General features: G+C 40.4%; 4 protein-coding genes and 1 long non-coding RNA gene across 8 annotated transcripts in view; 3 read left to right on the top strand and 2 right to left on the bottom strand.

Annotated features, from left to right (window-relative positions):
* The window catches only part of LOC149092446 (uncharacterized), a 136,773-nt gene that overhangs the window by 76,229 nt on the left and 32,608 nt on the right, over nt 1-27,936 (top strand). The window lies entirely within an intron of this gene.
* On the top strand, nt 324-2,281 carry to (takeout). Its single transcript, XM_030388642.2, has 4 exons — nt 324-477; nt 543-780; nt 834-973; nt 1,944-2,281. The coding sequence occupies exons 1-4, from the start codon at nt 417-419 to the stop codon at nt 2,243-2,245; spliced, it is 741 nt and encodes a 246-aa protein (XP_030244502.1). The 5' UTR covers nt 324-416; the 3' UTR covers nt 2,246-2,281.
* LOC108658425 (protein takeout) lies at nt 8,172-9,245 on the top strand. The gene is made up of 4 exons (XM_030389012.2): nt 8,172-8,310; nt 8,371-8,608; nt 8,696-8,835; nt 8,888-9,245. Exons 1-4 carry the CDS (start codon nt 8,235-8,237, stop codon nt 9,193-9,195), a joined length of 762 nt encoding a protein of 253 aa, XP_030244872.1. The 5' UTR covers nt 8,172-8,234; the 3' UTR covers nt 9,196-9,245.
* Nucleotides 9,383-11,280, bottom strand: bam (bag of marbles). Its single transcript, XM_030389013.2, has 3 exons — nt 10,609-11,280; nt 10,181-10,551; nt 9,383-10,114 (listed from the first exon to the last, which is right to left on the bottom strand). The coding sequence occupies exons 1-3, from the start codon at nt 10,998-11,000 to the stop codon at nt 9,597-9,599; spliced, it is 1,281 nt and encodes a 426-aa protein (XP_030244873.1). The 5' UTR covers nt 11,001-11,280; the 3' UTR covers nt 9,383-9,596.
* The window catches only part of LOC108649685 (uncharacterized), a 38,522-nt gene continuing 22,669 nt past the window's right edge, over nt 12,084-27,936 (bottom strand). For all 4 annotated transcript variants that reach the window (XM_089263023.1, XM_089263064.1, XM_030389010.2 and 1 more), the window contains 9 exons: nt 23,005-23,571; nt 17,729-17,845; nt 17,233-17,668; nt 16,913-17,161; nt 16,302-16,561; nt 16,067-16,208; nt 15,842-15,991; nt 15,596-15,773; nt 12,084-15,536 (listed from right to left, as the gene is read on the bottom strand). In XM_089263023.1, coding sequence (XP_089119149.1) covers nt 12,970-15,536; nt 15,596-15,773; nt 15,842-15,991; nt 16,067-16,208; nt 16,302-16,561; nt 16,913-17,161; nt 17,233-17,668; nt 17,729-17,845; nt 23,005-23,558 — 4,653 coding nt within the window. In that variant the 5' untranslated portion in view covers nt 23,559-23,571 and the 3' untranslated portion in view covers nt 12,084-12,969. The remainder of the gene's footprint in view (nt 15,537-15,595; nt 15,774-15,841; nt 15,992-16,066; nt 16,209-16,301; nt 16,562-16,912; nt 17,162-17,232; nt 17,669-17,728; nt 17,846-23,004; nt 23,572-27,936) is intronic.

The raw sequence follows: 27,936 nt of genomic DNA, 5'->3' as shown, positions 1-27,936 counted from the left end.
ATTGTAGCCGCGGTTCAAACAATAACTCAAAATTAATTTCCTTTATTCGATTTAGGCATACGTTCAAATCTTTAGTTTCTATATTTCTTGAATAATTAATATTCCTCTTTTTTTCTAAGTGTTTTTTTTTTTTTTTGCGATAAAATGATAACCTTTAAAGTTGCTGTCAATGAAATAATTGCCAGTCACGTTAATCCTCAGATTACCCACCATTATATTATAGTATGATATAGTATATTATGGAGCTCAAACAGGTTATATTTGTTTACGGGACATATCACTTTATAATAGACTAATTTATTTATAAGTCATATATTTTTGTTAATAAGCTACAGTTTGCTATAAAATCGTACCTAGACTTTGGAAACCAGTTAGTTGTTTCCACAATTTCACTTCAGTCAGTTTGCACCGGAAAAATGTCGCGCATTATTTTGAGCATCGTCATTTGTTTCGTGCTTGATGTGCTAGCCGATTTTCGTAAGCAAGGATCACACTTCTATTTTTTAAATCCTCGTCAATTGTATCATGTCTATGTTATATAGCCACTGATCCTAAACCATGTAAATATGGCGATTCGGACTGTATTGTAAAGGTGATGAACGACTTGATCAGTAATAAGGCGACGATTGGCGATCGGGCTTTGAATTTGGTCAAGCTCGATCCGCTACCGGTGACTAAAATGAACATCAAACAGGGAGCCGAAAGTCCAGTTAACATTGATCTAACATTTACTGATAACAACGTCTACGGTATTAGCTCTATGAAGTTCCGAAAAGTCAAGTAAGTGGAGGATCACCGAATAGAAATAATCAATTCATATATCTAAAATACAGGGGCTTCGGAAAAAGCATTGACAAAAAACATGAACTGTTGTTAAATGCAGGCAAGCTGAGCCTTGCCGGGCCCTACAAAATCAAGGGCAAGGTCCTAATACTCCCCATCAGCGGCAATGGAGAGAGCAACATGACATTGGGTAATTATCATAATGATTTAATTCAAGAAGCACAACTAGCATTAGCGATAAATTCAATTGTGATTGATTTTCAAGGTGAAAATTCAAAAATATTTGAATCGGTATTAAGATTACATTTATACAAAATTAAAAAAATAGTAAATGAAATGAATTTGTAAATGAACAATTAAGTATAGGTTTTTTATTCAGCGTACTATTTAAATCATTTGTATGTAATGTTCAATATGCGAACAATTTAAAAAAGATCTGAACTACCTCAAAACTTAAATACTAGGGACATAGTATATATGGGTTTGACATCGCTGCGTTCATACATGTTGAAAGTTAGACGTACGCTAGGGCTAAAACCCCAAAGCTGATTGTCCTGATCGAGCTGTGGTGATTTTTATACCCTGAACCCATTGAAAATGGGAAATCAGAGTATAATGGTTTTGTTAAAAGTATATAACAGGCAGAAGGCAGCGTGGCAGACCCCACAAATTATATGAATTTATTTTCGATCAGGGTCCGTCTGTCCGTATGTATGAGCGCGTCGACCTCAAAAGATATATGAGCTAGAGATTTGAAATTTTTTTCTAGGTCCGTGTATATCACGCGCATATCGAGTTTTTCTCTAAAAATCGATAACTGCTCCCAATATTTTATTATCGATTAAATACCTTATCGAGAGCTAGTTATTTAATTATTTTTCTTACACCTTTAGAGCTACAGATCCCAAATTTTAAAAGTATTATTATATAATCCACAATATATATATATACATGAATACGTTTATTTATTTATAATGAATTATAAAATATAATTTATAGTCGAATATAAAAATTGAGCGCTCAGTGAAAGAGATAAGCAAAACTTGATTAGTATATGGTTAAGATTCTAAATCCTTCGCTTGTATATTGATAGCAAGATGGCTACTGCGCAAAAAGCGTATTCAGTCTTTTCATTAATATTAATAATGTATCTCCCACAGTCAACTGTGACATGATAGTAAGCTTTACCGGCATACCCGTGGAGAAGGATGGCGAGACCTATATGGAGGCAACCAATCTGAAGCTGTCGACCAAGCCGGAGCGTTTGTATTACCACTTTAGCAATCTGTTCAATGGAGATAAGGCCTTGGGAGATAACATGAATACGTTCCTCAACGACAACTGGGAAGCAATATTTTTAGAGGTGCAGCAGTCAATGCAATCGGCATTTGCGGAAATATTCCAAACGATTATCTCAAATGTTTTCTCAAAGTATCCCTACGCCAAGTTCTTTGAGGAGTAAATAAGCTAATGTATTATAAAAATAAAAGAACACACATATACATATTTTACAGGAGCATTTAAATGGCCCGCTAATGATAGTAGCTGCCATTTAATTGACTAATTTAATGGCACTAGGTCAAAGAGTGCTTTTTTTTTTTTTTTTTTTTTTTTTTTGCAATACTAGGTGTGTGGTATGCAATTAATCAATTACAATTATCAGCCTGAATACATGCTCTTGGATCATTAAGCTATTTGATCATATTCGATTTATATGATAAACAAGAATAATAAGTTTACAAGGAAATAAAAAACTTGGATTTTATTGATAGTTCATAAATTGATAGTTCATAAATAATTAAAATTGAATAGGTAAATTATAAGTTAATGAAAATACCATATTTAAACGCTGCATACAATTACGGAAGTCGTACTTACTTTTATTGTTTTCTATGTCCTTTGTATTCCCTCATTAACAAGAGGAAGGTTTATTTATTTTATTTTTATTTATTTTATTTATTTGGTTTATTTGGAGCAGAAACGGTACAATCAGATATAGTACTTTGACAACACAATTTTTGAGGACTGAGAAAAAAGAAAAATAGTAATAATAATATTTAGTGTATACCCATTGTTTTAACAAAGCCTTGCCGTTTAAGTCGTCGCAGGGGTCTGGCAGGTATTAGACCTCTTGCGAGTAGGTTTTGATGTCGTAGCAATCTATCGGATTGTCTGCATTGCCAGCCTTATTAAAGTGATGCAAGGGTTCAATGTTTTTAGCGGGTTGACTTTGAGATTCCATCGCTTTTTGAGTTATAGATGATTGCAATACCATCAGCATATGTGGCAATGACACCTTTCGAGGGAGCATCCATATGTATAGAGGATGGTATAGGTATATCACAGGTATACAAGGAGAACAGCAGCAGACGTGCGGCACTCCTGCTCTCATAGGATATGTGGACGAGAGTGTATCCTTTACATTGACTTGGAACACACGGTCTTCTAGATAAGATCTTAAGAGGCCGTAGTACGGAGCAGGTAGAAGGTTTTTCATTTTGCACAGTAATCTTATCAAACGCTTGCTGCATGTCAATGAAGACAACGTTGGAGTATTCAGAGTGATCAAAAGCCAAAAGCAAGATGTCTTTCACCAGTCTGTGGACTTGTTCCACTGTTCTGTGTCCCTCCCGAAATCCAAATTGGTGATCTGGTAGGATATTGAATTGTCTAAATATTGCGTAAAGGCGGTTGGCAGTGGTCCTCTCTTGTAGTTTAGATAGGGAGGGCAGTACGCTTATAAGCCTTGGACACTAAACCATGTTTAACTCTAAGTGTTAAGTAGAGAACATTATAAATCTATATTTATTTAACTCTAACTATAGGATAGAGTCTTTACATGCCAGTGTGTCCATTAACCTAGAGATGCATTGCTTGTTTCTTCGATTGCAGGAAACACTAGGAGATTCATTCACCGCGGTCATTTTCTCCATAATTTTTAGAATACTTTTAAGCAATAACTTTTTTCTATTATTTGTTGATATATATTGTGTTGAGTTTAATTTAAAGATACTGAACAGAGATCTGAAACTCGCCACTGTCTTTGATGCGATAAATCAGCACTCTAGCCGGTACAATGACAGATTGGAGCGGCACAAAAACAGGCTAGCAAAAATGCTCATAAGAAACAGAACTCCTAGGAGGCTTAAAAGGAGACCACCAAGGGACCTGATTCTCCGATCGCCCCGGATGACGGTCAACAGGAGTTGACATATAGCTGCCATCATTGTGTTATTATTGTATTGTTTTGTAAATATTTGTAATTGTAAATATTTGTAAATTGCGACAGCAACGTAAGTGACCTCTTGCGAGTAGGTTTTGATGTCGTAGCAATCTATCGGATTGTCTGCATTGCCAGCCCTATTAAAGTGATGCAAGGGTTCAATGTTTTTAGCGGGTTGACTTTGAGATTTCATCGCTTTTTGAGTTATACGTAAGTTGCCAGCGCGCCCTAATGGGCTGAATGAACAGATAATAAGTTCACAAGGGGGTTATTGAAAAAAAAAAAAAGTTTAATTTAAAAACTAGATTTTAAATTAAATACAGCCTAAAAATATGCAATAATTTTTAAAACGATGCATCGGCAAATACTAGGATTTATTTTCAAAGCACTAAGGAATTGTACCGGAGTTAAATGGATTGTCAGACCTTAAGATGTCGACAATTGCCGACACAGCACAAGATATGCGGACAGAATATCCGCCCACCCAAAACCCGCTTGCAACCTATTTAGTCACCAACCCGATCAACAGAGTACTGATAAGATTGCACCCCTTGGAAGAGAGAAGAGAATTGAATTGATATAAATCTAGACTTAGTAGTAGTAGTTTTAATAGATAGTAAAGGTACATTGAAAATGCGCTATTGAGTTAAGGAAAAAATTGCAATTTGAACATACTTTGTTTATTATTTTATTATATAAGAACTAACACTGAACAAGTAAGAAAGCTCTAGTCGAGACTGCTCGAATACGAAATCCCCGGAACCCTTCGAGCAACTGATATTTCAATAATAATTCACACATACACACGCACACACACACACACGCATACAAACAAACCCAAGCGCACATGCACGCATACAAGCAATCACAAGCACACACACGCGCACATATACAGGCGATTGCGCTTGGGTTGCGCTGCAGTCTTGGCAGTATTATGAGAATTAATTTGTTGAATAATTTGAATTCTAGACTTACGATCTTAATGAAACTTTCAGAACGTAATCATATTGTTTAAATGTATGTATATGCCGAAGCTCAAGTCTCTAGTAATTGAAATACGCCTTTTACAAAAATGAGGGTGAGGGGATGCAAATAGGGGTGGGGGCAAATTTTAACAAAAACCGAAATTGTATAAAATGCATCTTAATATACATATTAAATTTGGAAACTCTGGCTTTAGAGATTTGGGAGATATAATTTTATAACTGATCTTCGATAAGGGTTTTTATCGATAAAAAAATATTGGAATGAGTTATCGTGTTTTAGTGATAAACTCGGTATGCGCGCGATATATACGGATATTTAAAAAAAAAGTTAGAGACTCTAGCTCTTATATCTTCTGAGATCGACGCGTTCATACATACAGACAGACGGACAGACGGACGGACGGACGGACGGACAGACAGACAGGGCCAAATCGACTCAGCTCGTCACCCTGATCAAGAATACGTTGTGGGGTCTGCCACGCCTCCTTCTGCCTGTTACACACATTTCAACAAAACCATTATACCCTGATTTCAAATTTTCATTTTTCAGGGTATAAAAAACAAGTAAGAAGGCTCTAGACGACACTGCTCGACTAGGAGATACCCTGAACCCTCCAATCTGATATTCTTATCATTCTTCACTTCTTTTATGCACGCACGCATAAATACACATGCATCCACCCTCACGCGCCCGCGCTCTGCTAACTGCGCAGTAAGCGGCGACTGCGCTTGGGCTCGCTGCAGTGTGGGCAATAGTATGCGAATTTACCTGGTGAATAACTTCTTTTGTAAACATATGTAAACATATATCTTAATGAAATTTGCAGGGCGTAATTATATGGTCAAAATGTGTGTACATTCCAAAGCACAAGTCTCTAGTACTTGAAATACGTTTTACAAATTGGGGGCGAAGGGGGCGTGGTATCCCAAATCTGTTGATTACAAAATGTTTGTATTCTTCATATGTATATACACAGTAGATCTGAAGTCTCCACGTCTAATAGTATTCCAATGAGGCTCAAAAAACAAAATCAATTTTTCGATTATTCTCGATAAAAAATTTATCTGATGAGTTATTGAAAAAATAAAGCAAACTCGTACTGCGTATGGTATACACGAGTATGCACACAAAATGTATATCTTCTGAGATCTCGGCGTTCATACGGACGGACGGACAGACGGACAGGGCTATATCAACTCAGCTCGTCGTGCTGATCAAAAATATATGTACTTTATGGGGTCTGCGACGATTCCTTCTGTCTGTTACATACTTTTTCACAATGATTTCTCATTTTCAATGGGTTCAGGGTATAAAAATGGTATCTACATGTCTTGGTGTGTAGATCACGATCGGATAACATTCATTCATTTCAGCTAAATCCTGGCGTTATGAAATAAATAGATTTGACTTTCTTTCTTATCTATTAATCACAAAAGACTAATAGCTTTATTTTTATACCCTTTCATTAAGATTGTATGTTTACAAAAGAAGTTATTCATGAAATAAATTCTCATACGATTGCCCACACTGTAGCGCAGCCCAAGCGCAGTCGCTGCTTACTGCGCAGTTAGCAGAGCGCGGGCGCGTGAGGGTGGATGCATATGTATGTATGTGTGCATGCATAAAAGAAGTGCAGAATGATAAAAATATCAGCTTGGAGGGTTCAGGGTATCTCCTAGTCGAGCAGCTCTCTAGCTCTTATATCTTCTGAGATCTCGGCGTTCATACGGACGGACGGACGGACGGACGGACGGACGGACAGACGGACAGGGCTATATCAACTCAGCTCGTCATGCTGATCAAGAATATATATACTTTATGGGGTCTGCGATGATTCCTTCTGCCTGTTACATACTTTTTCACAAAAACATTATACCCTGATTTCCCATTTTCAATGGGTTCAGGGTATAAAAATATGTGTAACGGAAGAAGCAGAAGATCTGAATAAATTGAAAGATATATGATATTCTAACCAATCAGCGGCAGTAGGGAATTAAACAAATGAGTGAGAGAGAAACAAGTGAGACAAATATGCAAAAACCAGTTAATTAGTTCTATTTAAAATATGAAATATTGATATTTGCTTTTCCGGATAAAAAACCAGTTGATGTATACCAGCTTGGCGTAAATTGATTTAATAGACTTAATGTCGTCGGTCGATATTGTCGCATATTTACTGCTTGTAAATGGCGCGACCATATAATACAGCGATTTCTCTACTAATTAGTTGATTTATTCCAAAGCATTGTAGTGCAATGTACACATCAGATCCTGAAATCAGGTAGCTGATTACGACAATTATATAGGTTTATCAGTTGCAGTCAATTAAGAACGTTTTAGGAAGGTCAAGGGTGCCGGGCATATGAACCAGTGCGTTGACAAGAGATTAGAGTGTTCACCGAATAGTAAATCCACTTCACATTATTCCATAAATACTTTATTAATGATGACCCTAGATACCAATTAAAAATTATATGAAATATTTTTAGTGTATAATTATAATTGGCATATAAAATGCATTTGAGCTATAAAAAAGCAAAATTTTTATTGCAAATAGGTGTAATAGATTGAAACAAAGTATGTTTGAGACTTTGATTAACATCATAACCATTATAGACATATAATTTTTTCATTGATCTTCATAGAATCAAATTATTTGCTTATATGCATTTTAAGGTTCTAGCTTGAAAACTATAGGAGATACAGCTTTGTCAGATTTCCCACGCCCCTAATGGGCGTAGATATATCCGCCATAGCTTGTGATCTTGAGTGGTCGATGGGGATCTACTTTTCAAAATTCAGCTTTCTAGCTTTTCAACTAATATGATTTCTGGCATATCGGAAAATGCACTTTCTGAAGTGGGCGGAGATATACACGAGTATGTGTTCCAAATTTTTATAGCTTCACTTTCACTTTCGTGAATGAGTATAAATAGTTGAAATGTTAAAGACTAAAAAATGCCTCCCATTCTGAAGTGTCGGATATTTGAAAGAAGTGTGTACAAAAGTTGCTAAGCAGACGAACGATATCTCGATGACTTTACGGGTCGAACGAGTAATTCAACAACTAGGGAGCAGAAAGCTCAGGTAAAATTGAAATACAGCAGTATTATAATAAAATATGTATTTTTAATAGCTTGCTCGCGACAGATATGCCCTATAAAAGGGAACACCTAGAAGCAGCTCCCACAGTTACTTTTCGAAGTCAGACCAGCCAGCATTTTAGAAAAATCACTGCACAATGGATATATTTTTAATTACATTATTGATAATCAGTTGCTTGAATATGTACTCCTGTGGCTCGAGCTCTGATTTACGTAAGTATTAAATATAGAAATACTCGATAAGAATCAAATAAAAGCTAAGACGTCTTGCAGCTGGGAATATTACGAAATGTGACATTGCGGATGAAAAGTGCTTGTTGGATGGTATGAATTATGTGATCAATAATTTTGCTACCACAGGCATCAAAGAGTTGGGATTGGTTAAGTTGGATCCGTTGCATATCAAGAAGTTCAGTCTTGCCAAAAACCCCAACAGTCCAGTTAGTATCGATATGACCTTCACGAATGCGGAATTGGTCGGTCTCCGTGGCTCGCAAGTAAAGCGAACTTCGTAAGTAACTAGTAAATAGTATATACATATATACATCTAATATGAACGCATCACATTTCATACTGTCAATCACATTCGTCCCGGCAGCATTTTCACGCGCGATTTACGTCGCCCGATTGCTTTCGAAATGTTTTCCCCCAAATTAACACTCAAGGGTCCTTATAGCATAGATGGCAAAGTTTTGATACTGCCCATTGTTGGAAAGGGCGATGCGGAGATAAGCCTTGGTTTGTATGAGCTCATAAGTTGTAATACATTTGGTGTTTATGTGATTTATAGATAATGTCAAGGTCAGCGCCATTGCGAAGTTCGTACCAGTGTCCAAGGGTCCGCAGCAAACCTATGCAAAGGCGATCGAGGTTAAGATCAAATTGGAGCCATCTCGTGCTACCTACAAGCTGAATAACCTTTTCAATGGCCAGAAGGATCTCAGCGATAACCTTCATGTCTTGATCAACGAAAACTGGCGCGAGGTCTTCGGTGAACTGCAGCCTGATATATTTGGTGCTATGGGTCTGATCTTCAAATCGGTTTTAAACAAAGCCCTATCCAAATACCCACTGGAACAGCTATTCTCTGGCCTTTAAGTGATTATATACTTGCGTGTTGATGTATTATAGTTAATGGAATTATCAACACGCAATTTATTTAAAAGTGGTTTTCAGATTAAACAATTTTTTTTACATTTTATTTTACACATTTTCATTAAGTGCAAGAACATTCCTTAAACTTTATAGATAAATGATTAGTATTAAACATTTTATTTCATAAATTTTACAGCTTCTGTGAAGTCACTTCAAAATTAAAAGTAGTATTTCAAAATTCAATTTTAATTAAAACTAAAAATACTTTCTCCTGAATTATTTAATATTCAGTGTTGATTATAATATATGATGTGGTTAGTTCCGTTTTTTAATTCTCGGTAAATTTGTAGTCTTTCTATGTGACTTGCTTAATCAATGTAGCAATTTCTGTCTCGCTCGAATCTCTAAGCCCGATTACACTTGGGTACATGGGAGCGATGATTGACTCTGGGCGGTGATGATGGTGCCAAACCGAGAATGTCGACGCCAAAGACCATGTTCTCTATGCCGTCTGCAAGCTCATCGATAAATACAGGTGGCAAAGGTGGCAAGTAAATATTATTCAGGATCTTGGGTGGTTGGCACAAATCAATGATCTCGGGCGGGAAATAGTTCTCGGGTGATTTGAGCAGTGCTGTTAAAAAGTCCTCGTGCTCCTTGGCGCAGCTGACCACGCTGCGCAGCTGATATTGCGCGGCGAGGAGCTGTTCTTCGAAATTAAATTGACGGGACTGATCCACATGGGATTCTGCGGCCGCCAATGCCAAAGCATTCTTATTCATCTCCTCAAGACTTGCTGTCATTGTTGCTGAATAACGATGCTCTAGATCCATTTCCCAGTTGAAGACATAGACGTGAATGTGAGCGGACTTCAAACGCTCCTGCAGATCCCCCATCACTATTTCCATCTGAGCAGCATTCTCTGAGGATGAATTGAATTGGCTCAATTGAATTTAGAATCTAATATTTAGTTTTAATAAAAGCTTACCGTTCGCCAAGCGACCGATAAGATACAAATTGCGTTGACGCATTTCCAAATTTGTGAATTGCTTAAGAATTCGGAGGCTCTGCGCTGTTCCATTGATTAGCTGATCGCATTCAACGTATTTGGTGTAATCGAAGTGACGATTGGACTCCAGTATGCGACGCAGCCGTCCGATGAAGCGGTCCAACTTAGTGCAGACCACATGCACTTGATGGCGTAGATTCAAACTTTTGGGCTTAGTGTGCTTGCTGGGCAACTCGAAAACATAATCGGATGGTACCGAGTTCAACTGATCACTGGGAAAGTCTGCATTGAGATGGTCATGCAGCGACTTGAACAAGTTCATCAGCCGCAACACAATATTCCGCTCGCGGCTGTATAATTGAATTTAATATATAAAATTGTTATCGACATGACTTTAACGCACTCACCAGTTGCCAAAGAGCTCAATCAACTTGATCTGGTCCATAGTAAGCTCCATGGATATGTTCTCTTTTTGCAGTAGGCTTGCATATTGGATCGCATTCGATTTAGGCTTCTTATGGTGTTCAGTGTTGCTGGATAGGATCTGACGCCTTCCCATGAGCCGCGATTCAATGCAACCAAATCTATGAAACTCAAACAGTGGAGCACTCGAATCGAAAGCTAATTCGTGCACTCTGGGATTAAATTCTTGCAAAGCGCTGCCTACAGCTCCGCCCTTGCTGCAACTTGCAATCTGCAGAGGTTGTTGGTCGTCAATCAAGAAGCACAATTCCGAGTTTAGCTTTTGCAAGTTATAGATTAGTTGCTGATCTTCAGCGTCGATTGTATTTTCATTCATTTCTAAGAAGGTTTAATAACTTAGCGCCAAAAAATTAGTCTCAGTAGCAGCTGAAGAAAAACCCGCGAGCGTCAAGCTGTCTAGTCTGCGAGTTTTACTCAAGTACTGAAGGTAATGAAATCCGCGCGAAAGTTCGCACTGCAGACAAACAGTCTAGTATGTTAGCCTTAGGGATGATCGATTGCCTATCGATACTTACTCATCAGCCACTATTCGCACTGGGCAGCACTTGAAATCTGAAAACAATAATAACAGTGGTTAAATGTATCAAGTTTACAGAAAAGTGTAATTGGCGACCGCGCAGTTTGCGGCATTTTCGAAGACTGTTTTATAGCAATATTTGAAGATTTGCGATTTGGTTAATTGAAAATCGTGTCTTTGGTATATTTATTGAATTAGTTTTTAATGTTTTAATTTTTTAATGATATACATAAACAGTTATATGGTTTACATTGTACATTTTGCTTTTTAATTTGTATACTTAATATGTATTTTTACTTGTAATTATATTTGTATATGTGTACGTATTACTTATGCAAATGGTTATGTTTATTATCTGTTTACCAGAATTGAAAACAAAATTGAAAGGAAACACCATTTAGCTTGGTTAGCACTACGAAATGTGTTTTATATTCTCCTTTGATTGATGAAATATTATTATTGTTGCAATAATAGACAATAGACGATTACAAATTAGTTACAGCTACAACTTAGTGCACATTCTTGTACTTCAATAAAAGTCTCTACATCAAAAGTGACAATAACAATAAATCATGATGGAGCAATAACAAACTAGTATTGCAAAACAATATTTAAACAATTATAAATCATTGGGTTTCCACTAATTCATTTTTTATATCACAAGTTAAAATTTTGATTCTTGTTTGGTCAATTTTCTTTTTGTTTTGTTTAATATACATATATGTATTTATGTATACGTACATATGTATTTAGTATGCATATGAAATGTATGTAAATTGTATATATGAATTACATATATACATATATGTACATAAGAAAATATACTAATGCCGTAATTAAAAAAAAAAAAAAACATTCTTCAAACACTTGTTAATAATAATATTTGTTTTTGGTTTTTGTTCTTTTTAGATATTTAGTTACAAATACATATAATGTATATATATATAAATTGGTCTACACTCAAGTCATGAAGTTGCTTCGATTGGTTTACCGTTAACAATTAGATACATAGTAAAAAGCTGAACGATTTATTTATATTTTAGAAATTATTGTTATTGTATTTTAGTATTAGATTTAATATTAAAGAGGTTACACAGAAGTTCAAATTCGAGATAGTTGCATGCTGTTAAATTGATGGTTGCATAGAAGTTTTTTTTTTTATTATTATATGGAAAATCGTGTTCAGACGTTGACAGACGTTACTCCTTTTCAAAATGAAAACAGAACTGAAAATTGGGAATTTCATAGAATCACTTAGAGATTCAACTCTTATGAAACTTATATACATTATTATCAGACGCTAAATTACGACATAAAATATGACACCTTTTAAGTATAGACTGAGTGAAGAAAACATAATGTTGCTATATAGTTGACTTTGGTTCTACTCGTATATATGTATGTATGTATAATATATGTATCTGAACACGATATATGTATGTATGTATGTATTCATAGATTTGGTTATGTTCGAGTTTGCACTATCATTAGTTAGCCTAAATTCAGACCAACGACTCTCTGACGTTGCCTTTTACCTGTAAAATAGTTTCAGAGATTGTATAAGTAGGGTATATTTTATATAGGGTATTTAGCTAATTAGTATTAGAATTAGTTTGATATTTGAGTAGATATACGGGCGGGCGATATGACCATGTCGTGGTCGTGGGCGTAGATTCGGATCACGTTCTAGGATCGGGTCGCGTTCGCTTCAAGGTTCCTGTTCCTGTTCATGCTCATGCTTTTGGATAGGATGGGGTCAGATTGGCTTCTAGGGCGAGAAGACGCGTAGACTACGCAACAGGGTGGCCAGCACATTGGCCAGACACTCTGCCTGCAGGGCCAGCTGGCCCGCTCCGATGGGTCCTATCTGCACGCCAACCAGTTCACGGAAACTGCTCGCCACATCGTGAACCTTGAGTACGATGTTGCGCGTCTGCAGCGGAGCCGAGGTGTGGCGGGTCATGTCCTGAGCCAACTCTGTGATGCGCCGGATGGCCGTCAGGCAGGAGGTGAGGTGATCGGGAAGGTTTACCAGCGTCATATCGGACATGGAGGCTACCAGAAATTTGCTGGCTGTGACTAAAGCCAGAGTCTGCTCCGTTAGCTCATTGCGTGCGCGCTGGAACTTATCCTCATCGATGCTGGTGCCGCCGCCAGCCGACTGGGCGGCCGAGCATTGGGCGGCCACCTGGTCTAGTTTGATCAGCAGCCCAGCCATGGCCACATCCGTTTTGGCCAGCAGCGCCTCGCCGTCGATCAGGTGTCCATTCTTGATGAATAGCTTTTCACCGTGCAGCTGCTGAGGCTTCTTCGGCAGCGCGGGCTGGCCACCATTGGAATGCGCGTTGGGTAAGCGGGCGGTGGCCGGTATAGGCGGAGACGTGTTGCTGGCGGGCGTGGGCGTGCCATTGGCGGGGCGTGGGCGATTGGCAATGGGTGGCAGCGGGGGTTTCTTGGGCGCACTCACCGCCGATGTTGCCGGAGTTGCTGTCTGCGGCGTGGCTGGCTCCGAGCTGGCTGTGGGGCTGCTGCGTGGGGGCAGCTGTGGCGGGCACAGCTCACGCAGTGGCACACTTACCACAGGCTGATGACCGACGGGTCGCACCTGCTTCTTGGGAGAGTATCTCTGCAGCAGCTCCGCGCTTTTGGGGGGACGCGCCGGCGGCGGAGTCGTGTGCTCTATGGTTGGAGTGCGCGGGGGCGGCTGCAGTGGTGCTGCTTCCTCGAGTGGTGCTGCCTCTTCCTTTTTGGACGTGGGACAGCAGCTGAATTTGCTCTTCCGCTCCACGGTGGGATACTCAATGACATGCGCTGCCTGGTCCTTGTGGTTATTCTGCTGGCTGCTGTTGTTGCCATTGGCCACGGCCTGGAAAAACTCTCGCTTGGCCTGCACTGAATTGCTGTAGAGGCATTCCTCGGATCGGTCGGACTGCGCCTCTAGGTTTGGCGGCGGGGGTATAATGAAGGACATGATTTCCTCGGGTGTTAGCTCTTTGGCGGGCGTTGCTTTCTGCGTAGGCGGCGCTACCAGCATCTCTTGCAGAAAGCTGTCGAGCTCCTCGGCCTTGCCTTCAAATCCTTTGGGTGGCGCCGCATTCAGCAGCGACAGAGAATCCAATTCGTCGGGCGTCTGTGGTGGAGGTATGGCACGTAGATCAATCAAGTCTGTGTCCGTCTCAATAAACGTATCCTCGCGCACCTCGAAGCCATAAATCTCCGATAGCTGGCGGGCAGCGACATCTGTGTCGGGCACATTACTGATCTCTTTGAGCTGTTGCAGATATTCACGCAGATTATAGTCCTTTGTCTCAGCCCCAAAGTGAGTTCCATCCGGACTGTGCAGACCAAAGCTGCTGCGTTGAGCCAGCTGCTGGTGCTGCTGCTGCTGTTTGCTGCCCGCCTGCAGCAGCTGCTGGGGCCGCCGAGTCGTCGGCGATTGGGCAGGTGAGGCTACCGACTCGGAGTCGCTTTCGCTCTGCGAGAAATCTGTCCCCAGAGCCTGCAAATCGCTCAGCAGCTGACTGAAGCCATTGAACTTCCTTTGAGGCCGTGGACTGGAGGTGCTGCACAGGCTCGGCTTGCGCTTTGGTGTGGCAGGTGTGGGCGGTGCGGATGCAGAGATCGGCTCCGGTATGGCATTGAGACCCTGCGTTATGCCGGTCAGTTCATGGCTGATCGTCTCGGCCAGCAGAGTGAGCGAGTCACTGTGCTTGAGCGAGGGCTGACTGACGTGGTTGCTCTCCTCCGTAGAGGACACTTTGCTGCTATTCAAGCTATCGCAGTCGCTGTCAAACTCCAGCATAGCCACGCTTTGGCCTATCTGCTGCTGTGTCTGCTCCCGCTGCTGCTGCAGCTGCATCAGCTGCTGCATCGGTACCTGCTGCACCTCCTGCTCCTGTTCGCTGAGATACTGTTCGGAGCATTGAACGAGTTTCTGCAGCTCCTGGACTCGGCGCAGCACCTGCTCGTTCTTCGCCTCTACCGCCAGCTGAGTCCGGCTTTCGGTGCAGTAGTTGCTGCCGCTGCTGTCGCTCAAGCCAGAGTCCTTGGCCGCCTCCTCCAACAGCTCGGTGGCCATCACGCTATGCAAGTCCAGATCGGTCGCATAGTTTAGCTGCTGCTGCTGTTGCTGCACGGGCTGCGGCTGCGAGAGCACCGCTTGCTGTGGCATTGGGTGATATGGTGGCGTCATCAAAAAGTTCACACTGTGCGCCCGATTGTGGAAGGGCAACAGGTAGCTCCAGCTAGCCGGCAGCACCGTGTGCTGCGACAAGAAGGCGGGCGCGTTGTCCTCCTCGTTCGGTTCGCGTTCCCGCAGTACGTTCAGAACATTTCCTAAAAAAGTGGACCATTGTGTTAAGCCAACACGAACCTCAGGGACTGTACTGTATTACCTGTCAGCAGGCGGTAGTAGCCGCCTAGCACCAGGCTGAATTCGCAGGCATCACGATCCTCCATTATAAACTTGACAGCCCGATCGCCTAGCATATAGATCGACACGCTGCAAGTGATGTCGTCCTCGCGATGCACCACAACATGCGTAAAGTCCTCTATGGCCGAAATGGGCTGTGGCTGTTGTTGGTTGTTAATGCGAATGTCATGTAAAAATTATCCATTTAAAATATATAGTCTCTGCTTACCACAGAATTACGTGCGCTGGATATTTGGCTTAGACCGAAGCGCGGACTCACGAGCAGAACGCGCTCCATGCCCTCTCTTTGGTTTGTGCTGAAGCATTTGGCGCCGTAGCTTGGTAAACTAGCGATTATATCTAGATAATGGAGCTTCGCCTGCAAACACGATAATATTCCATGCTCAATTCACATCGAATAACACGCTGCCTTCTCCTTTTAATCTCAGCTTACCTGCAGCTGAGTTAAGACTTTGCTGGACCCCGTCATCTCTGCATTGACCTTCAAGAAGTGTGAGATGAGTCGACGGAGCTCCTTGCGTTTCATGCCCTCAAATAGACTAACAGGCACAAAGCGTTCCAAACCAAATTCACGTCTATTAAAAGAGAAAGAGAGAGAGATAGGTAGATAGGTAGATAAATAAAAGTGTCAAGGAGCGGTAAATGTAGATTGTTGTCTGGACACTCACTCGACCAGCTTGACGGTGAGCTTGGCAGGCGCAAAGTTGTTGGCCAGCGCATGTTGATGCATGTGCAGAGCGGCCAGACGTAAAGCCAGCTCCGGCTGCAGCTCGGGTGCGAAGCGCTCCTGGTTGACATCGTTGCAGCACTGCATGTACAGATAGTCCAGTGCGTTCAGATCTCTCTGGGCTAGCTCTGCCGCCGAAATGGGCACGAAGGTGATGCGGAATAGGCACCGCAGCTTGTGAGCGCCAGGTCGGGCAGCAATCTGCAAAGGCGATACAAATGCATTAGAAACAAGTAAAACGGCTTTGGTCGCATAGACACTACGGAAGATACGCTGACCTATTGGTTAATTCCTAATATGTATGTGTATGTACAACAATTATTTAGCTTTATAATTTAATGGAAAATAAAATAACATAAGAACTATAATTTAATAATAAATAAATGGTTGGTATCGGAGGAATACAAGTTTCCATGGTTCATTGTGTAATCTCTCTTGAGATCGACGGGCTCAAATGGAGAATAGAATAGAGCGGACGTATTGGTAAAGCGAATCATGACTATATATATATACTTAACAAGTGGATCTATAATAGTCCGTCCATTCACTTACCCGTGCCAATGACTCCTGCGGGTCGAGCAGCGTGAGCTTGTTGCGTTTCAGACTCTTGACATGCTCTAGCACCAGGCTGAAGAGCTCACCGCAGCACAGGCAGAGCTTGTCCAGCAGCGAGCTAACCACGTCCTGCACTGTTGTAGTGGCATCGTACTTGAACGACTTGGTCTGCCCGTTCTCCAGGAACACCTTCAGCACATTTGCCATGGGCGGCACACAGATGTCGCCCAGAGAGAAGGCCGAGGGCTGCAATAAAGTGACCGCAAGCAACGTCATAACAGTCTACAATGGACACATCCTTCATGATTTTGACTTACCGGAAACAGGGGCGCTCCATTAACGCACACGCTCTCCGCGAATCGAACTCGACTTGGACGCGTCCGCAGTTTGGCCCGTTTGCCGGCTGAGAGAAGGGTCGATTTCCGTCCGGGCAGCACGCAGTGAGCCATGGGCTGGCAGACGAGCAGCGAGACTTGCGTCTCGCAGGCCCGCACCAATTGTATAACATGATCCCGAGGCGCATCCTTCACATCCTCCCCATTAACAGCTAATATCTGATCACCTGGCTGCAGCTTTCCTATGCTGGGCCCTCCTTCGGTAACGAATCGCACAATAACCGGCCGCTCGCTGCCCGCCACGAAGCCGAAGCCGAGACTGGCGCTGCGCTGCAGCTGCACGAGCCGCGGCTCCGGCGGATGTTCGTCCCAGCGTATACATTCTGGCGCCTCATACGTGGTCGTCTTATTCAAATGGCTTTGCGGGTGAAGGAAATTTTAATGTTGGTTTAAAACTACTTGGATGAGATCCACTTACTTGATATAATAGGAACGACCCTTGGAATCTATGGCACGCTCCCAGCCGTATGAGAGCTCCTCATGCTTACTCCAATCCTCGCAAGCGGGCAGCCAACCAGATGATTGCGTCAAATGGCTATCAGCGAAATATGAGAAGAAAGGGAATAAATGTCAATAAGCAAGTCTAGAGGAATATTTACAACTGAGCTTAATAAACTAGTTAATGATTTTGAATGAATTAATTGAAATTTGTTCATGGCTATATTTTAAATAATAATCGGGGCTGCAATTATATTATATTTTGATTTTTATCTTAGCGTCTCTATGTGATTCTCAGAGCTCTGATTTAAATTTAAAGAAGAGCATGTACTGTATAATTATCTATTTCCTCTTCAATTGTTTGCCTACAATATCTAGGCAAACACTCAACCCTGAACTTGTCGTCAAGCAATTGCCCCTCCATGGACCATGGCACATTTTTTGAGTGCTGTCTGGCGAAATGCATTTCAATTGAGATTAATCAAACCTAATTGGGTTATTCGCTCGGCTATGCAATAAAGTGCAGCCATAATCGGGCTAACTCAGGAGAGTCCCTGCCCCATGTTCATGTCCATGTCCATGTCCATGACATAATCGTACGCCCAGGCCAGGCCACCTTGGTGGCTTCCGTTGCTGTCTTTCTTCATTTCCTGGGTGCTACACAATTGAGATAATTAGTTTTGCACTTTGTCCGACGGCTGAGAGGCGAGAATCGCGACCCGAGAGCCGACAGCCGACAGCCGAGAGCTGGTTACCCCAGTAGCTGGTGGAACCCATGCCAAACCCAACCATTGTTCATTCATTCAGAGAGGCAGACTGTCGGCGGGCAACCTTCCCATCGGCCCATTTGCATACCCTCATGCCGCATGTGCCATACTCGCCCGAGCCCTGAGCTCTTATGGCATTTGATGTGCAACAAAGTGTAAAATTATTTAATAGAATTTCGTGCATAATCAATTTATGTGCAGCAGCCAGGCATTCACTCAGAGAGAGGCAGTCAGTCAGCCCGGCAGTCCGACCCGATCCTTTGAAAAGGACACTCTCGGTTGAAACAAAGGCCATGAGCGTGGGTGCTGGCTTATTATTACTCTGCAGACGATGCGGATATTTACATTTTCATACATTTTGTTTTTGTTTTGTTTTGTTTGTTTTTTTTTTTTTTTTTTTATTTGCAATCTGTCTTATTTTCATACAATATGTATATATTTTAACATAAATCATTTACTACTATGTAGTATATAATTTACTTCAGGTGGAATTCAGAACCCAATTATATTTTATTCAGTAAGTAATACAATACAAAAAATATGTTTCAAATTGAAACTTTTAATACATTATTATATCAGATTCAACTCTGAAGAGTTGGGAGTTTAAATTTGTCTAGGTGTATCTAATGATAAATTTATATTAATAAATTTGAAGATGTTTTACGAATTGCATTATAAATTACATATACCTTCTGGGAGTAAGGGAATTTTAAATGCCTAAAAGCCTACGATAATTAAGTTAAGAACCAATGCGAAACTTAATTAACCTCTATAGCAATATACATATGTATGCATATTTTATGTACATTTCTGGGGCTGTTTCGACTGAAAAATAGGCTGTAAACAGAAATGCTAGCTTCAGGAATTTGTATATTATTAAAACCCAATTATAAAGAAATATGAATTTATAAAGAAATATGAAGCGATCGATGGGAACTTTTAAGGTCATGCAACTACTAAGAATGAAGCAAGCCCAAAACTAAATCAGACTATCGTAGAATTTTGTAATAATAATTTATTTGGATTATATAATACATGTAAAAACAAGTAAGAAAGCTCTAGTCGAGCCTGCTCGACTACGAGATCCCCTGAACCCTTCGAGCAACTGATATTTCAATAATAATTCGCACATACACACGCACACACACACACACACATACACAAACAAACACACGCACACACACGCATATACAGGCGATTGCGCTTGGGTTGCGCTGCAGTCTTGGCAGTATTATGAGAACTTATTTGTGGAATAATTTAATTTCTAGACCTACGATCGTAATGAAACTTTCAGAACGTAATCATGATGTATAAATGTATGTGTATACCGAAGCTCAAGTCTATAGTATTTGATATACGACTTCTACAAAGATGAGGGTGAGGGGGTGGATATAGGGGCGGGGGGTAAATTTGAACAAAAACCGAAATTGTATAAAATACGTTTTAACATATATTTTAAATTTTGACACTCTAGCTATAATGATGTAGGAGATTAAATTTTTTAACTGACTTTCGATAAGGTTTTTTATCGATAAAAAAATATCGGAATGAGTTATCGTTTTTTTATTGATAAACTCGATATGCGCGCGATATATACGGACATTGTAAAAAAAAGTTGAAGTCTCCAGCTCTTATATCTTCTGAGATCGACGCGTTCATACATACGGACAGACGGACGGACGGACGGACAGACAGACAGACAGACGGACAGGGCCAAATCGACTCAGCTCGTCACCCTGATCAAGAATATATATACTTTGTGGGGTCTGCCACGCCTCCTTCTGCCTGTTACATACATTTCAACAAAACCATTATACCCTGATTTCCCATTTTCAATGGGTTCAGGGTATAATAACTAAAACTATATGTATAAATATATATATATGTATGGTATGGTCCTGTACATGCATTAATTATATACAAATATAAAATAAAACAAGTAAGAAAGCTCTAGTCGAGACTGCTCGACTACGAGATCCCCTGAACCCTTCGAGCAACTGATATTTCAATAATAATTCGCACATACACACACACACACACACACGCATACAAACAAACACACGCACACAGACACACACACACACGCATATACAGGCGATTGCGCTTGGGTTGCGTTGCAGTGTTGGCAATATTATGAGAATTTATTTGTTGAATAATTTAATTTCTAGACCTACGATCGTAATGAAACTTTCAGAACGTAATCATGATGTTCAAATGTATGTGTATACCGATGCACAAGTCTCTAGTATTTGATATACGACTTCTACAAAGATGAGGGTGAGGGGGTGGATATAGAGGCGGGGGGTAAATTTTAACAAAAACCGAAATTGGATTAAATACGTCTTAATATATATTTAAAATTTGGACACTCTAGCTATAATGATGTAGGAGATATAATTTTTTAACTGACTTTCGATAAGGTTTTTTATCGATAAAAAAATATCGGAATGAGTTATCGTTTTTTAGTGATAAACTCGATATGCGCGCGATATATACGGACATTTTAAAAAAAAGTTGAAGTCTCTAGCTCTTATATCTTCTGAGATCGACGCGTTCATACATACGGACAGACGGACGGACGGACGGACGGACGGACGGACGGACAGACAGACGGACAGGGCCAAATCGACTCAGCTCGTCGTGCTGATCAAGAATATATATACTTTGTGGGGTCTGCCACGCCTCCTTCTGCCTGTTACATACATTTCAACAAAACTATTATACCCTGATTTCCCATTTTCAATGGGTTCAGGGTATAACAAGTAAGAAAGCTCTAGTCGAGACTGCTCGACTACGAGATCCCCTGAACCCTTCGAGCAACTGATATTTCAATAATAATTCGCACATACACACGCACAGACACATACACACGCATACAAACAAACACACGCACACACACACACACATATATACAGGCGATTGCGCTTGGGTTGCGCTGCAGTGTTGGCGATATTATGAGAACTTATTTGTGGAATAATTTAATTTCTAGACCTACGATCGTAACCCGTCGGTCCGTCCGTCCGTCTGTCCGTATGCTTGAACGCGTCGATTTCAAAAGATTTAAGAGCTAGAGACTTCACCTTTTTTTTTAAATGACCATATATATACAGCGCGCATATCGAGTTTATCACTAAAAAACGATAGCTCATTCCGATACTTTTTATACCCTGAACCCATTGAAAATGGGAAATCAGGGTATAATGGTTTTGTTAAAAGTATGTAACAGGCAGAAGGAGGCGTGGCAGACCCCACAAAGTATATATATCCTTGATCAGGGCGACGAGCTGAGTTGATTTAGCCCTGTCCGTCTGTCTGTCCGTCCGTCTGTCCGTATGTATGAACGCGTCGATCTCAGAAGATATAAGAGCTAAAGACTTCAAACTTTTTTTCCTAGGTCCGTGTGTATCATATATCCGCATATCCGCATATCGAGTTTATCACTAAAAATCGATAACAACTCCCGATATTTTATTATCGATTAAAAACCTTATCGAAAGCTAGTTTTTTAATTATATCCTCTACACCTTTAGAGCTAGAGCTTCCAAATTTTAAATGTAGACTTGTGTATTTTATATAATTTCGATTTTTGTTAAAATTTACCCCCCACCCCTAAATTCACCCCCTCACCCTCACTTTTGTAAAAGGCGTATTTCAAGTACTAGAGACTTGTGCTTTGGAATGTACACACATTTTGACCATATAATTACGCCCTGAAAATTATTAAGATCGTGTGTTTACAAAAGAAGTTATTCACCAAGTAAATTATCATACTACCGCCCACACTGCAGCGCAGCCCAAGCGCAGTCGCTGCTTAGTGCGCAGTTAGCAGAGCGCCGGCGCGTGAGGGTGGATGCATGTGTATGTATGTGTGCGTGCATAAAAGTAGTGCAGAATGATAAGAATATCAGCTTGGAGGGTTCAGGGTATCTCCTAGTCGAGCAGTCTCGACTAGAGTCTTCTTACTTGTTATTAGTAGTAATACTGCCCTCGCACAAAACGACAAAATAATCGAGATATATAAATATGAATAATTTACACAAACTAATGTCTGAGACAAACAATTTTTTTTTTTATAAAATTAGCTTTTTTATGAATAGTCAGGTTTGCCTGAGGCTGTGCCGTAGACGGACTGACTACATTTGTTTATTTGTTTCTATACTATTGTATAATATGAGAGCAGGACCGAAAACTGTCACTGTTATCAAGCCTACTGAGTATTAATGGAAATTTGAATATTTGGGGAAAAATCCGCGTTTTTCAAGTATTCGTCAAATTTTTTCAGTATTTTTAAGGTCTACTATGCTACTCGTAGCGGAGACAAATCCAACAAATCAAAAACCATGAAAATTGGTCTAGCAGATCTCGAGCTATAAGTGCTGGAAAACTTTTCACAACTCTCTTTTATATATATAGAAATATATCTATGTAAATTTATATGTATATACATATGTATATTAAATGTAATATATATTGTATATGATTCACTTACTTGCAGTAATAGAGTCTGCCATCCTTGGCCACATGCACTGTCCAGCCAGCTTTGAGTTTTTCCTGGACTGCGTCCAAGTGGCGATCAATTTCACCCCAATTTCCGATGGGAGCGTTGCCCGCATGGCTTGGTCCCAAAATCGGGCCATAGAGGGCGCCAGCCCCGAAACCCGTGTGAACGGCGTTTACATTAGGCGTCGCTGTTGCTGCTGTCGCTGTCGCCGAGATTGCCGTTGTTGTCGTCGTCGTTGAGGCTGTTGTTGACGTCGTTGCTGTCGCCTGTGTTCCGGTTCCCGGCAGACTTCCGGCCGCTTCTTGTGCTACTGTCGCGGCAAAAGTGGCTGAGGAGTTGGTGCGCAGAGCTGTGTGGGCGTTGGCGCCGCAGCCGCTGCCTCCGCCATTTAACGTTTGCAGCGTCGTCAACTGCGGCGATGATGTTCTTGTCAGTAACAGGGGCTTGGATCCGCCAACGCTGGACGCTGGGGTTGCTGTTGTGTTGACATTTTGCAACGGATATACATCACTGTTCGAACGCCCCGAAGGCAGTAACATCATTGAAACACATTCGCTGCAAAGCAAGAAAGAGAGAGAGATAGAGAGTGAGATGGAGATGAATGGGAGTCTCGTAAGAGTTGGCCACAAATCACATTCCACAACGTTGACCCACTTTGGCAAACAAGCTCGTCTGGATAAGCTGGGTCGGCCTGCGCCTGGATGGCTCATAAGTCAACATATCAGCTGCATCTGCATTGGCGTTGCCTTTTGCGTCAACGTGTAGCCGCAGTTGCAAAACAGGTCTCTCAAATCCCCGAGTATGGCTGCGACTGTGACTGTGGCTGCCACTGTGATCACAAGCAGATACACTGTGGGATAGGTTCAGGTTCAGCGCCAAACTTGCTCGGGCCAAGTTGAGCGCCTTGCTTGTAATGTTATGACACAATTTCGAATTTGCAGTTTGCCAGCTATTGCAGTGGGAGCAGGACGGCCGCTAAACTAGTTCAGCGGAGAGTCAATGAAATGAATCAGAGCAGAGTACAGCTCAAACTGTCTGCTTTATACAGTTAGCTTTAAACAAACTGGCTCGAATGCCAAATTGGTTTCGACTCAACTTTTGATCGGTACACTGGATCAAGGACAGCGAGCTTCATAGCTCAGTTAACAGTTATTAAGGTTTAAGGTTCATCTTATTGCAAACCATATGCGCTGCTGCCATAATTATAATTTGACCAGCAACACAGCTTCAGTGAGCGAAAGCATTTTCAGTTATTTAACCCAAAGCAGCCAAAAGGCGTTCAGCGTAAGACTTAAGCTCGACTAAATCGGCTTTAATGCTGCCAGCTTGGAGTACTAATGCTGTGAAGCGCTTTCAGGTAATTGACCAAAAGCTCTTAAGCGGCTGCCTCACAATTAGGCATTATATGCATCTATACAGTAATCTAGCTGTTTGAGCCTTAAACAATTTTAGGGTTGAATTTTGGTTATTTAAATTTCACAACTAACGTTGTGTTTGGCGGAGGCTGAGAATTGGTAACGGATGTTTTATTATGTATTAATTAATTAATATAAAATTAAGATTAAATTAAAACAAAGTTTTGGTAATTGGGTCTTTCGGCCGCTTGGCTTGTAACGGAGGTTTTTATTTAACTTTTCAATTTCCACAGAAAAACTTTTTGCACTATTGCTTACCTTGGCAGAAAGTTGAATAATTTTAAATCAGGTCTGAATGTTCCTATATTTTCTAGTGCTTATATCAGCTGGATTTTTCTAATGAGTTTTGCGCTTATGGCCTGCACAGATATCAACCGAGATATGTCAACGGCCGGATGAATCCAAACAAAGAAAGAGCCAGAGAGTGACAACTAGTCAAAACAACAACAACTGCAATGGAATATATGTGATTGTGTGCTTTCATTCTGGCCAACTTTAAGTCGGATCTGCTGTTGGAGTAGTAAGTGACAGAAATCTCGAGAGAGAGAGAGAGAGAGAGAGAGAGAGAGAGAGAGAGAGAGAGAGAGAGAGAGAGAGAGAGAGAGAGAGAGAGAGAGAGAGAGAGGGATAGAGAAAGATAGTAAGAAAAAGAGATTTGGCATCAATAAATGCGGCATGGTAAGTGGAGCGCAAACAGGGCGATGTCCATTAAGCGACGCCGTTAAGGACCAGTAGCTGGCGAAAATGATGGCGAGCGTGATGAACAAAATGACGACAACGATGATGAGGCAGGAGGCAGAGCTAAGTAACGGCTTGGCAAACAACGGCAACTGCTGCCAACTGACAACGACATGGTCAAGTTCTCTCCTCTGCTCCGAATATATTTTAAAATTTGTTTCTTCGTTTTTGCTTTGAACAACATTACAGATATGCGCTTACCACTACAGAGAGAGAGAGAGAGAGAGAGAAATAGAGAGAGGAACTTTACACACATGCACTTATATGTAGATACAGAGAGAGGAGAAAAACTGGAGCATTTGAAAAATGTTTTGAATTTCATTTTTTTGTCCAGCTCTCTTTGAATTTATCTTGGTTTGGAGTGGGGACAAGAAGACAAGTGCGAAAATGTTGAAAAAGTTTTTTTTTTCTAGCTTATGCAGCAGCATTTTTTAAATGTTTCGCAAATAATTTAGCTTGTGCTGTGCCTTGCCTCTCTGTTCACTGGCATTCAGAAGTTTTGAAAAATGCCTGAGAACAATTTCCCGGCCAGCAAAAGCAGAATAGTTATGCTAAAGTAGCCGATAAATTAAAAAGACGAAAATTTAATATTGTATTGAATTTATTCAATTACAATTCAATTAATTTATTATATATTCATTGCATTTTATTTAGTATCATTTATACGTACACTTTAAGTCAATGCTTAATAAAGTCTCTTTTTTCGCTTTGAGCCAAATTAAAGAATATCCAAGTATACTTTGTTAAGGTTAACATGCACATAACAGCTGATTAACACTGATGTGATGTGAGCTTCAAACTATCCCAATATATCAAAAAGCTCTACTAACATTTTGCCATGTGGTTGCAGTAAATGCTTTTGTGCTGAACCTAAGTGTAAGTGATTCGAGTGCTAGATACATTTGGTCACGAAGCTCAGCCCGGAATGAAAAGGAGGCAAGTGGCAGGGGAAACACTTCCAGCAAATGATTTGTGTCAACAACAGCGACAGCTGTAAAATGCTCATGCAGAGAGCGGCAAGCAGAAAGAGAGATCAAAACAGAGAGACGGAGAGAGTAGTTGGCCAAGAATGAAGCAAAACCCGGCTGTGGACAATTGTAAAATGGCGTTGCGGAAATTGTGCGAGCAATGAAAAGAAATGAAAAGATGATGTCGTCGACTGTCGACACCTCGTGATGAGGCGATAAAAAATGTAGGCAAAAGCACAAACAAAACAAAAAAATAGGATTGTCACAAATTACATCCCAAGTACCGGCCGGCCGGTCGGCTAGCGCCATATTGAATAGCACAAATTGTTCCAGTTCCACTGTACCCTATGAGCCCCCTCCGCATACCCATTCAATTATCAAACAAAAATCTTCACAGCAAAAGAAATTAAACACAATTAGTATCTTTGTCTCATTTATTCATTTTTATTACTATTTGCACTTATTAAATACGGGCAGCAATTTGCCAAGCTGCCATTTTCCATTATAAGACAGCATAGTACGGAGAGTTCGCGGGCCATGCTATCTATAGATAATGCTGCATTATGGAGCTCCGTGCTCAATATGGCGCTCGTTACTTTTGCTTTTACCAATTACGCTCCACGTTGCTGGCATTGTTAATTGAAAAGAAATTACAATAATAAAATGATATCAAGAAATGAAAGCTGTCTAGCTGCTGCATGGTCTGGTCAGTACCCCCAACAGAATATTATAAATAGATGAGAATCCCGCTTGAATAATATCAATATATAACCATTTTGTTATGTCGTAAATATCTAATTATTCTTTATTTATTATTATAATTTATTATTATTATTTACTATTTTCTATTACTATTTTTACAAAAATGAAAAATACACATTTTTTCATTAGAATATATATTATAATAATGCCGAAAAGGTTGGTTTGGTTAACTTTTACACTTCTAGAAAATTAATAACGTTCTTAAGTTTGTGAATATGAAAATTGCATAAGACGAGAGACACATACATATGTATGTATCTCTTTTATTGAGCGCAGACTGTATTATCAAGCATAACGCGCTCAGGGCATTACTTTAATGCAATACTTAATGCATTCAAATTGTTTGACGTCAATTACTTTCTTGCCATTGTCATTGTTGACCGTCGTTCGTTTTGATTACGATTCGCTCAAAGTAAAAGTGGAAAATGTTGTCGACAATTTCGCGACAATCACTCAAAATGTAACATATACTATGTAACGCTGGCATGTCGCTTGGAATCGTAAAGCCAGACCTGGCAACCGAATTGCAATAACCGCTGTGTGCACGTCATTTATCGAGATCGTTATAAGTGCGCTCATAGCTCGTCGCCCGTATAGTCAACAAAATACATATATCGTGGAGCTTGTGTGGTAGTTGAACGTGATTTTAAAAATGTCACGAACAAAATTGTCGGCAACGCCAAGCAATAAATAAATAAATTTCTAACCGCTTGCCAACAGGAATATCCATAATAAAATGCTCGAATCTCTAATAAAAAAAAACTCAATAATAAAACTTGGCTTTCGCGCTGAAGGCAACCCCAAAGATAAAAATTCGAGATAAAACCAGTAGCAGCAGCAAAAAATTAAGGTGAGATTTGCATTTGCCCACCAGTTTAATAAAATATAAATCAGAAAAGGGCGAATCATATTATATTTTATTATTTATAAAATATTATATATTATATATGATTTATGATTTAGGAATTATGACTTATGATTTATTATTTATTTATTAGTACTATTAACTATGTCATTGACCGACTACAGACTAAGGA

The sequence above is a fragment of the Drosophila navojoa genome, chromosome 2 (genome assembly GCF_054131105.1).
Source record: "Drosophila navojoa isolate 15081-1374.11 chromosome 2, UAZ_NAV_1.0, whole genome shotgun sequence".
NCBI lineage: Eukaryota > Metazoa > Arthropoda > Insecta > Diptera > Drosophilidae > Drosophila > Drosophila navojoa.
The sequence above is the reverse complement of the archived record's forward strand: the minus strand, read 5'-3'. Positions and strand labels throughout refer to the sequence as shown.